The following is a 10,000-nucleotide window of genomic DNA, read 5'->3' as shown; positions in this document are numbered from 1 at the left end:
AGCAGAGGCACCCCAAGAGTCGGTGGAGGTCTCATTCCAGGCTTGAGAAGAAGAAGCAGTCTCCCAGGGGTTGGACGCTGTGCTGGTGGCGTCCCAGGAGTCAGACTGGGAAGCAGTGGCAGTAGCAGAGGCACCCCAAGAGTCGGTGGAGGTCTCATTCGAGGCCTGAGAAGAAGCAGTCTCCCAGGGGTTGGACGCTGTGCTGGTGGCGTTCCAGGAGTCAGACTGGGAAGCATTCTGCCCAGGGTTGGAAGCAGAGGCGGTGGCAGACGCCCAAGAGTCGGAACCAGTGGAAGTAGCCCACCACTCGGTGTTGGAACGGGTAGCAGTCTCGGATGACCAGTCATCGGAGGAAACGGAAGAAGATTTGTGAGGAGACCAAAGACCTTCACCGATGCTGCTATTGGTGGCTGTAGAAGTCTCGGCGGAGAGAGTAGCAGAGGCCGTCGCGTTGACAAACTCGTAGCCAGATTCGGTAGCAGAAGCAGTAACATTGATGGACTCGTAGCCAGAGTCAGTGGCAGAGGCGGTAGCATTAACGTCGTAGCTAGAGTAAGTCGCAGAGGCAGTGGCGTTGACCTGATAACCCGAGTCGGTGGCTGACGCGGTGAAGAAAGGGTCCGTAGCGTTGACTGACGCGGTGAGCGATTCGGTGGCGGTGACAGCTTCGGTGATGTTTGATGCAGACACAGAAGCAGTGGCGGTAGAAAGATCAGAGACGGAAGCAGTAGCAGTCGACATGATGGTGGCAGTTTCAGTGACCGATGCTGCGACGGCCATTAGACTTGATAAAACGCTTGAATGTCAAGAGGGAATAACTTACTGGCATCGCACTCATCCACCTCTTCTATCTCAGTAAGCGTCCATTGCTGATTGTCATTGTAGCTGTAACAACTCCAGATCTGAAGCATCGTACCAGCCGAAGAGCTTCCATCTGTCAAATCCCAGCAAAAGTTGTCCCAATGAATCATAGATTCCTCAACAGTGAACTGCTGGTTGGTGTTGTAAGAGAAGCAGCCCCAAACCTGAGCCTTGTTTCCTGACCACGCCCCGTAGTCTCGGATATCAATGCAGAGGTCGGTCGCCGTGTTCTGAAACGATTGGCCGGTCCACAACCAGGTGGTGTCATCCTCGTCACAGTCCTTGAGCACAACATCTGCTCCTTCCCAATTATTGGCAGGAGCGAGACACATGGAAGGGTGTTGGTTAGGAGAAACGGAGTAGGTAGTTCCAGCAGTCGGACCGGCGAGCGCGGAAGGGAGGAGGGAGATAAGGGAAAAGAGAGCGGCGGTATAGGTAAAGGCAGACATGATCGATGATAGACAGACGAGTACCAGCCTCGTTTATAGGGTTAAGAAGTTGATTTGTGATTTCCGCTTGAACGAATCGTGATAGAGAATGAATGTGGGTCGTAACTATCAGACGTTAAAGGCGTGAGCGATCTGGATAAGGGGAACAATTCGAAACTTTTTCGTAATGATGGGTCGTAATAGTGGATAGTGCCAAGTGGATGATGCCAAGAGGAAGGAAGAATTCTGCGCTGTTGGGAGAAAGGCGCGATGATGGCACAGGAGACGGGGGCGGCGCGAAAGAGGATGGAGAAGGAAGGAAGAAGAAAGAATGAGGAAGAATAAAAAGAGGCAAACAGAAAAGAGGACTCACCTGTTTATAGCAAGTTACAGGGGTCCTTGAGGAATTTGATGGTAAAGGGCCAAAGGCAGAGGCTCGTGCACGCAGTGCAACTAGTCGGGTGTTAAAGGACTGTCTGTAGAGAATCGGCGTTCGGTGTGGAAGTGTCGGGCGGGAGGTGGAGGGGAATGAGGAGACGGCGTGAAGGATGGATGTATGAAAGAGAAGATGGATGGAAAGAGAAGAGAATAAGTGGAGAAAGAGGAGGAGAGAATTGCATCCAAGCGCGACGATGAGCTTAATTATTGTCCGCCGCAAAAACATTCACCACTCAGCCACGCTATTTGCATCACTTCTTATTGCGGCTCTGGGCAGGGATTTGATTCTCGGCATCAGGTTTGTATTGCTCGCCAACAATCCTAGGTGTGTTGTCCGTAGGGAGCTATGATTGCAGCGTCTGGCTCTAAATGGACGGTCTAAAGGAAGAAATTACGGCGAATGCGCCTTGAGCAGTTTGAAATAACACGCGCGTCGGACCTCTCAGGGAGAAACACGGATTTAAACTCTTCCCTGGCAAACGCGTTTGCGGGAACAAATCCGAACAGTAGCCGAGACTTTTGACTTTTGTCCTCAGGGACTCGACGCGTTCAGCTCCAGGATCGCCAAATGCTCCGGGGCAAAAGCTATAAGAGAAACGGAAAATCAGTGGGGATGCCATATTTAACACAATATGATGATGCAGAAGATCCTTTTGTCTTTCGGGCTTTTATGAAGTTGAGATTGGAATGGAACGTTTTGTTGCATGAAACTTTAACCCGACGCCATGGCGAACCATGCATCCATCAGTGCCGCCGGACGCTGCTGAGGAGACGGAGTACGAGCTAGTCAAACAATCAGTCTCCGTTGGCTCATGGGATCCTGGGATCATTTGGAGTGTAATGAACAGGTCAGTACGTAGTAGTGTCGTTTCATCTTTCCCTTCTGGTGTGTGATGACCTCATAGCATGAAGTAGCAATATTCTTAGCTCGATATACCGTGTTGTTGTTGAGTTGTGATATATTAGTCGCTCGTCTTTTCGCCAAGTCATTTATTTATCCTATAGATAATTCTATCGCTGACATCCATATGCTTATCTCTGGCCAGCCCTGAGAGAGATTATGCAGTAAAAAACACACTGATTGAAGAAGATCAGGTAATCTCGAAGGACATCGGCCGCAATAAACTTTGAACGGCATTCCTTCCTTCTTCTTCCTCCACTTCTAATGGTCGATTTTATCGGTTCTGCGTTCTACATACAAGATTTGCCACTCGATTGGTATGACTTGACTAGAATGAGAACGGCTCGATCATCCTTGTATCGCTACTCTATTACTGAACAAAGATCAAGTTTCTTCACGAAAATACTCCACCTTCTATAGTCGGCGATACCGACATGTATTAATGGTTCCTTACGCACAGACACCTTGTGTGCCCTGCTGGAGGATGTTGTTACGGACGTGCATACACCTGGAGGAGCACATCATTAACAAAATTGGCAACTCCTTTATCATCCTCTTCTTCATCTTTACCCTCTCTTAATAACGCTAGCAGTCACTCCTCTGTCACCACTAAAGATCACACATTCAACTCTTAGCTCTGGAAGCTGATCTCAAACGATTTTAACGACCGCCTGACGACAAACCATTATAAGAGGTCAGAGCTCGGCAAACTGTTGAATAATAGTTCCAGACCACCGGCATACCAAGCGCAAGCTTAGGACCAACCATCGAAAAACGTTCAAAGAAACGCATCATCTATCAGAGAAGATATAGCCAGCAACATGCCAGAACCATTCGGCTCTTTTGGGTGGATGTGTAGGTTCCAAGATGGGATACGGGCCCGTCAACAAACTGAACCTCTCGTCAGGCTCACATACCGTATTGCCACAGTGCAACTTATTCTTCTCCCAACTATTCGAGAATGATACCCCATTCCTCACTACCCTCTTCCCCGAAAGCTCGACTTTCTTCAGCCAGTACAATGTCGTATGTTGCTTATTGGGATTGGTTATACTCGCTGACTAGACAATCAACAGACGAGGCAAAATTCCAACGAAGATTTGGCGGTACTCGCAGCCAAACGGGATGCAGGAACAGGCGTGGGGTCAAATTGTGAGATAGCTCGGATAGGACAAAGAGGATCTTCTGGAGATATTGGTTAGTCGTTATCCTCCACATTTGCCATATGTTGCTTACCATATCGCACCCAGCCCTTATCGTTCTTTCAGCCGTGGCAGTTTTAATCGCTTCACTGTTCGCTTTTCGGGCTTCTCGAAGATGGGCGGCCGTCGGACGGGCTGAACTTCGTTTACTGCTCGTCGCTTTCGGGGTTCGCTCAGCTCTCCAAATCGTGACCATGACCTCCCTCCTCAAGCAAGGGTCAAAAGGCCTCGTTGTCGTCAGTGCGATCCACATTGGCATTATCGTCGTTTTCTTCTGGCTTTTGTTAGGGAACGCTTTGATTGCTGCCCAGATAGTCGAGTGGGTGTACAAATTGTCAAGTGTTGAGGGGAAGTAGTGCTGATAAGAGAGATAGGGATGGAACAGCAGCGGCACTGGTGCCACTTTCAATCTTCAGTATACTTTTCTTTGCAGCCACTCTTTATATCTCCCTCGACACAGGTCTGCACTGGAGTCAAGCGTTCCATTTGACTTCCATAGCGGATGCGGAGAACTTGAAAGGCATTGCATTGTTCGTATTCTCATTGATATTGCCAGCAGCGTAAGTCACAATGTCTTGAAGCTGGCATTTGCTAAGAGGGGTCCGTATAGCTTCTCAGTCCTCTACATCCTCATCATGTTGTACATTGTGATCAAGGTGTTGGATGAGAGAAAGCCTGCGAGTAAGGCGAAGATTTATGACGAGTCGGCAGAGATACTTACTGGTTTTAGTTTTGTACCTAGCTTCTTTTGCCTTCTTCGTGGCAGCACAGCTTGTTTTTTTCCTGGCGTCCCAGCCTCTTTGCAACGTAGGCGCTCCTAGTCATCACCCATTTCGCTCGCTTCTGACAGTGATACCCAGGCCTCGAACGGAAAAGTCAACTCTGCGTTTCTCACCACTTTTCTCGAGATTGTATCAATGACACTGATTTACCTGGCGTGGGTGAGCATCACGGAAGATGACTGGGGACAAGATGAGTATGGCATGTATTAAACGGGATTCTGTTATCTAAGTAGTCGACTTCCTTACCCTTATTGGATGTTGACAGTTCCATCATACATCGAGAAAGATATAGAAGGGAGTTAGGGATATCTGTTTGCGATTCGTCCCCACTCGGCGGCTTCTCCGGTCATCCTCATCTGGCCCAATACTACACTTCATGCCCAGTTAATTTAGGCTGTTATGGCCCATGTATCCTCTTCCTCACCTTCAGATTGTCTTTACATGAGCCAAACAGCCCAACCCGGCTTTATTCGGTTAACCCAACCAAACCTGATGAAAATGCAGACCTCGATAGTCGTCCGTACGCCTCCGCGCCTTTTAATAATTAATGGAAGCTGAGCAATAGGATGCGTGTCACTAGGCGCTATAGCGCGAGGCCGCTACAGCCAGCGGTGCAAGCGTGATAGGCTGGTTGATAGATGTGATCGAGAATATTGCGAGGTCGGGTATTTGATATCCAGCGCTAATGAAGTATGGAAAAGGGCGAATTGGGGAAGGTGAAGCAGGAAATGGACGGGCCGGTAATGGATTTTTACCGGATATACGATCTGCTGACGGCTGTATCAACTGCCGGTTGACGGGCCCTCGGTGGAATACTGCGAATGCGACTGGATATAAAAACACCAGAACTTTTGAGCGAGCTGCAGTCTGCAAATCCACAAGTTGTATTCAGGCATACGTTGTAGCAAGGAACACCCAGAAGTACCACAAGTGACAGGCGCAACAGCAATACAAGTATTAGTACATAACTTATAGGAGACCGCCGAAATACCAATACGAAAGGTAAGCCCCCCGCTCCCGAACGGGTCAAGCCACTCTCCGCTGACAACCGTCCCCGTTTCCCCAACAATTAATTCCGCCGCACACAACAGCGCATATTAACTTTATTCCGTACACGTGCTCTACGCAACATCCACATATCAGTAGTCAACATGGGCAAGACAGAAGTTGCACCCGGCGTCCACCACGTTCACCCTCTCCCCGACTCCGTCCCCGAGTCTGAGGACCTCTTCGCTCCCCCTCCTCGTATGCAGGGCAAGGAAGGCCGCCCGAAGCCTCACCTTGGTCCCAATTACGAGGCCTACGTCAATGAATGGGCCAAGACTGTTGGTCCCAATAATGATGAGTGGTGGGCCGCAAAGGCCAGGGAGACTCTTGATTGGTATGAGGACTTCAAGACTGTCAGGGCCGGTGGCTTTGAGCACGGAGACATTCAGTGGTTGTGAGTGAAATGTGGGAACGCTCTGGGTGTGGATGATTTGACTGATGACTTTGCAGCCCCGAAGGTACCTTGAACGCTGCTTACAACTGTCTTGACCGACACTTCTACAAGAACCCGAAAAAGACCGCCATCATCTACGAGGCCGACGAGCCCTCTGAGTCCCGTGAGATTTCTTACGAGGAGCTCATGCAGGAGACTTGCCGAGTTGCCAATGTCCTCAAGAGCTACGGTGTCAAGAAGGGTGACGCTGTGTCCATCTAGTGAGTTGCAGCCAGGAAAATGGATTCTTTGAAAATCGAGTCTCAGTAGCTGACAGGCTACATTAAGTCTTCCCATGACTTGGCAAGCCGCTGCTGCGTTCCTTGCTTGTGCCAGGATCGGTGCCATTCACTCTGCTGTCTTTGCCGGTTTTAGCGCCGAGAGTTTGAGGGATAGAGTCAATGACTGTGAATGCAAGGTTTTGATCACCACCGAGTAGGTCGAATTTTTGAACAAATTTGTAGTATATAAAGCTAATGATGTTTTAGCGAGGGTCGACGAGGTGGTAAGAGTATTGCTACTAAGCAAAGTAGGTCGATCTGTTTTATTGTAGAAATTCCAACTTACACCTCTCAGTCGTCGATGCCGCTCTCCAGCAGTGCCCCCTTGTTGAGAACGTTCTCGTCCTTCGACGAACCGGCAACAAGGTCCCCATGACTGAAGGTCGTGACAAATGGTGGGACGAAGAGTGTGCCAAGATGCCCGCTTACTGCCCTTGCGAGAGGATGGCTTCCGAGGACCCTCTTTTCATCCTCTACGTGAATTGTTTCCTAGCTTCCAATGCAGTTTTAGGACTAACGCTTCGTAGACCTCTGGTTCCACCGGTAAGCCCAAGGGTGTCGTCCACTGCACCGGTGGTTACCTCCTCGGCGCCGCCCTTACCCTCAAGTACGTCTTTGACGCTCACCCGGATGACCGATTCGCCTGTATGGCCGATATCGGATGGATTACCGGACATAGTTACATTATCTACGGCCCTCTCGCCAACGGCATCACCACCGCCGTCTTTGAATCCACTCCCGTCTACCCCACACCATCCAGATACTGGGACTTTGTCGACAAATGGAAGGCTACTCAGCTCTACACTGCGCCTACTGCGATCCGATTGTTAAGACGTATGGGCGAGGACCACGTCAAGAACCACGATCTCAGCTCTCTCCGAGTGTTGGGCTCTGTTGGTGAGCCCATCAACCCCGAGGCTTGGCATTGGTACAATGACTTTGCGGGCAAGAACCAATGTGCCATTGTTGATACTTACTGGATGACCGAAACTGGTTCCATCTCTATTGCTCCTCTCCCTGGAGCCATCTCCACCAAGCCTGGTTCCGCCACCTTCCCCTTCTTCGGTATGGATGTTGACATCATTGACCCTCAAACTGGTCAGGTCTTGGAGGGTAACGATGTGGAGGGTGTTCTCGTTGCCAGGAAGCCATGGCCTAGTATTGCCAGGACCGTCTACAGGGACCACAAGAGGTACCTTGAGACTTACATGAAGCCTTACCCCGGCTACTTCTTCTTTGGTGACGGTGCTGCCCGAGACTATGACGGTTACATGTGGATCAAGGGACGAGTTGATGATGTTATCAACGTGTCTGGCCACCGACTCTCCACCGCCGAGGTTGAGTCTGCCCTTATCCTCCACAAGGGTGTCGCCGAGACTGCCGTTGTTGGATGCGCTGATGACCTTACCGGTCAGGCTGTGTACGCTTTCGTTACGATGAAGCCCGAGTTCGATTTAAAGAGTACCAAGGAGGCGGATCTTAGCAAGGAGTTGGCTATCCAGGTTAGGAAAGTTATTGGTCCTTTCGCTGCTCCCAAGAAGATTGTAAGTGTCGCCATCCAGTCGAAAAGGTTTTTTACTGATGACTATTACAGTACCTTGTTTCCGATCTCCCCAAGACCCGATCAGGGAAAATCATGCGTCGAATTCTCCGAAAGATTGTCGCTGGCGAGGGTGACCAACTGGGAGATCTTTCTTCCATTGCTGACCCCCAAATTGTCGACGAAGGTGAGTCTTCAGCCCTGTTTGATGGATTTTGTCTGAATGCTGATCCCTATTCACAGTCAAGCGAAAGGTTACCGGCTCTGCTTAATTTCCTTACAGGCGGAAACAGATGTAGCGGGACGTGTCACATGCGCAAGGGCATAGGAGGATAGGAGGGAAGAAAAGAAGTGCGAGGAATGTACTAGTACGCATCTTTAGTTTGGGCTCTCAATATTCTTTCGTCTGGGCATATGTTTCATATTTTGGTCGAGAAATCCATTATATGGAAGAATGCAACGTGAGAAGTCACTTGGATATGCAAAACCATCATTCTGCACCAGTGTTCCTTCCCCTCTTGTGCAGCTGCACCCGGCGACTTGATTTGGCGATGATGATTTACAATGATATTGCGGGATACGTCGACTGGTGATAAGATGCGATCCGATTCGTCGAGTAAGGAAGTATTGGTGGGCATCGCACAAGTGATAGGGCATTAAAGCAACAAACGATAAACATTGAAGTCAAAATACGATCAGATTAGATTGCTGAATGCAAGTATCACAGAGTAATAATGACACTTGGTGGAAACTTGCGCTGCAAGGTTTGTACCCATACCTCTTGTCGCTCGCGTAGCGGGGCTTTGCCCCGACCTCCGATTATTTTGTTGTTCTGATGTGCCACCCACCTCCAGTCTTCTGTTCAGTGCAGGAACAAAAGCTCTGAGATGTTCACGAGGAGTACTTTAGCTCGGCGGTTAAGATAAATCAATGAAAGAGAGCGGGCGGCAGGAATTGATATGGAGAAAGGGGAAGGTACCTTGGACGCAAGGTCTGGCCGGCGTAAGAGGAAAAAAGCAGCTAAAATTGCATAGGTGGCAAAATTAAAGCAGTGGAACGAAGTTAAAAGAGTTCAATGCAAATACAAGTAGCCCATATCAGTACGTCATTGAAGCCAAGGTAATGGAGGGAAAGCTTCCAAGGAATACGCCTGACATATTCGCAAAGTACTTCGCTTGAATTAAATAATGAGTAAGACGGCGGAAGACGAAGGGAGAAAGGAAAGGATATGCAGAAATGCGTGATTCCCAATTAGTTCCGGCCATCCGGCAGATCATTTTTTTATCTTATCTGACCGGCGCCCGAGCACCACCTTTTGTGCCGAGCGGGCACGTAAGCCTGGGCTCCTCTTGGCGCCGACGCAACGTGTAAGAAATTCATTAATTAGGAAAACTGGACAGGCGCACTTCTATGATGGGCTGTGATTTGTGGCTGAGTATAGCCTTTGCTGCGTGCTCCATGCTGCATGATGCAGCGGGCTTGCGGTTCCTGCCCGCCCCGTCCTTTCCGTTTAAATTTGTTTTCGGGATCTTATTTATTACCACGCTGTCGTCAGCCCGACGGCCGTTTTTCACCGGCAGATCGGGCGCCGTGCTTTTTGCTGCATATGAATACAAGTGGCGCTTTGATACACCGCCTGCTTCCCTTTCCTTCCTTTTTGATACTGCCCGTACATCCGCCTCTTTCGCATTATTTCCCGAGGAACAAAAAGCATAAGACATAAAACTGGTGAGTGAAAAGAAAAAGTAGGCTCCTCGGTGCAAGCACATGCTCACTGTTTCCGTAAGCCGTCAGCCGAGTCGCCGCGTCAACTTCTCGGTTCCGGGCATTTCAGTTTTCGGCCAACAACAAGCCATCACTAACATTGCATTTTTCACCTCTTTCACAACTCCATCTCTTCCTTTCCTATCAACACATTGAATTTGATAGAGACATACCTGCTCAAGGTACACCCATTCAACTGGTAAATCCGCCTATCCAGTACCGAAGCGCCACCAATGTCTGCCTCTCCAGGTCCCACTGCGGCTGCAGCTGGCTCCGACCATCTTCAAGCCCGCCGTGACGAAGAAGTCATCGACTCCGAGAAG

The 10,000-nt window shown here is 49.5% G+C and overlaps 5 protein-coding genes across 5 annotated transcripts in view; 3 read left to right on the top strand and 2 right to left on the bottom strand.

The window, feature by feature from the left end:
- Window positions 1-1,867, bottom strand: part of CNA07770 (conserved hypothetical protein) — a 3,662-nt gene extending 1,795 nt beyond the window's left edge. Inside the window, exons 1-3 of the mRNA XM_567124.2 lie at window positions 1,663-1,867; window positions 824-1,415; window positions 1-767 (exon numbers count right to left, since the gene is read on the bottom strand). The exon at window positions 1-767 is cut by the window's left edge and continues 732 nt beyond it. Of these exons, the coding sequence (XP_567124.1) occupies window positions 1-767; window positions 824-1,310 (1,254 nt within the window). The 5' untranslated portion in view covers window positions 1,311-1,415; window positions 1,663-1,867. The remainder of the gene's footprint in view (window positions 768-823; window positions 1,416-1,662) is intronic.
- Window positions 1,868-3,031: 1,164 nt separating this feature from the next.
- Window positions 3,032-5,543, bottom strand: CNA07760 (hypothetical protein). Its single transcript, XM_024656396.1, has 7 exons — window positions 5,037-5,543; window positions 4,859-4,984; window positions 4,763-4,791; window positions 4,552-4,692; window positions 3,865-4,505; window positions 3,546-3,813; window positions 3,032-3,468 (listed from the first exon to the last, which is right to left on the bottom strand). The coding sequence occupies exons 5-6, from the start codon at window positions 4,087-4,089 to the stop codon at window positions 3,664-3,666; spliced, it is 375 nt and encodes a 124-aa protein (XP_024512039.1). The 5' UTR covers window positions 4,090-4,505; window positions 4,552-4,692; window positions 4,763-4,791; window positions 4,859-4,984; window positions 5,037-5,543; the 3' UTR covers window positions 3,032-3,468; window positions 3,546-3,663.
- CNA07755 (hypothetical protein) lies at window positions 3,118-5,036 on the top strand. Its single transcript, XM_024656116.1, has 8 exons — window positions 3,118-3,483; window positions 3,536-3,654; window positions 3,705-3,825; window positions 3,879-4,149; window positions 4,205-4,390; window positions 4,441-4,511; window positions 4,561-4,637; window positions 4,691-5,036. The coding sequence occupies exons 1-8, from the start codon at window positions 3,450-3,452 to the stop codon at window positions 4,820-4,822; spliced, it is 1,011 nt and encodes a 336-aa protein (XP_024514188.1). The 5' UTR covers window positions 3,118-3,449; the 3' UTR covers window positions 4,823-5,036.
- Window positions 5,489-8,411, top strand: CNA07740 (acetate--CoA ligase, putative). The gene is made up of 9 exons (XM_567122.2): window positions 5,489-5,614; window positions 5,704-6,053; window positions 6,110-6,313; window positions 6,381-6,527; window positions 6,581-6,621; window positions 6,669-6,850; window positions 6,901-7,917; window positions 7,968-8,100; window positions 8,157-8,411. The coding sequence occupies exons 2-9, from the start codon at window positions 5,764-5,766 to the stop codon at window positions 8,183-8,185; spliced, it is 2,043 nt and encodes a 680-aa protein (XP_567122.1). The 5' UTR covers window positions 5,489-5,614; window positions 5,704-5,763; the 3' UTR covers window positions 8,186-8,411.
- A 1,169-nt stretch (window positions 8,412-9,580) lies between these two features.
- Window positions 9,581-10,000, top strand: part of CNA07730 (multidrug resistance protein 1, putative) — a 5,633-nt gene continuing 5,213 nt past the window's right edge. Inside the window, exons 1-2 of the mRNA XM_024656395.1 lie at window positions 9,581-9,641; window positions 9,701-10,000. The exon at window positions 9,701-10,000 is cut by the window's right edge and continues 442 nt beyond it. Coding sequence (XP_024512038.1) covers window positions 9,911-10,000 — 90 coding nt within the window. The 5' untranslated portion in view covers window positions 9,581-9,641; window positions 9,701-9,910. The remainder of the gene's footprint in view (window positions 9,642-9,700) is intronic.

The sequence above is a fragment of the Cryptococcus neoformans genome, chromosome 1 (assembly GCF_000091045.1).
Source record: "Cryptococcus neoformans var. neoformans JEC21 chromosome 1, complete sequence".
In the NCBI taxonomy this organism is placed as follows: Eukaryota; Fungi; Basidiomycota; class Tremellomycetes; order Tremellales; family Cryptococcaceae; genus Cryptococcus; species Cryptococcus deneoformans.
Note: the sequence above shows the minus strand (reverse complement) of the source record. Positions and strands in the feature narration are given on the sequence as shown.

Excerpts from the sequence above, each read along its gene's own strand:
- CNA07740 (XM_567122.2), top strand. The coding sequence starts at position 5,764 with ATGGGCAAGACAGAAGTTGCACCCGGCGTCCACCACGTTCACCCTCTC. Across the intron at positions 6,314-6,380 it reads GGTGACGCTGTGTCCATCTA|TCTTCCCATGACTTGGCAAG; the intron begins GTGAGTTGCAGC and ends GGCTACATTAAG. Across the intron at positions 8,101-8,156 it reads CCCCCAAATTGTCGACGAAG|TCAAGCGAAAGGTTACCGGC; the intron begins GTGAGTCTTCAG and ends CCCTATTCACAG.
- CNA07760 (XM_024656396.1), bottom strand. The coding sequence starts at position 4,089 with ATGCCAATGTGGATCGCACTGACGACAACGAGGCCTTTTGACCCTTGC. Across the intron at positions 3,814-3,864 it reads TAAGGGCTGGGTGCGATATG|AAGATCCTCTTTGTCCTATC; the intron begins GTAAGCAACATA and ends CAATATCTCCAG.
- CNA07755 (XM_024656116.1), top strand. The coding sequence starts at position 3,450 with ATGCCAGAACCATTCGGCTCTTTTGGGTGGATGT. Across the intron at positions 3,655-3,704 it reads TCTTCAGCCAGTACAATGTC|ACGAGGCAAAATTCCAACGA; the intron begins GTATGTTGCTTA and ends GACAATCAACAG. Across the intron at positions 4,150-4,204 it reads ATTGCTGCCCAGATAGTCGA|GGATGGAACAGCAGCGGCAC; the intron begins GTGGGTGTACAA and ends TAAGAGAGATAG.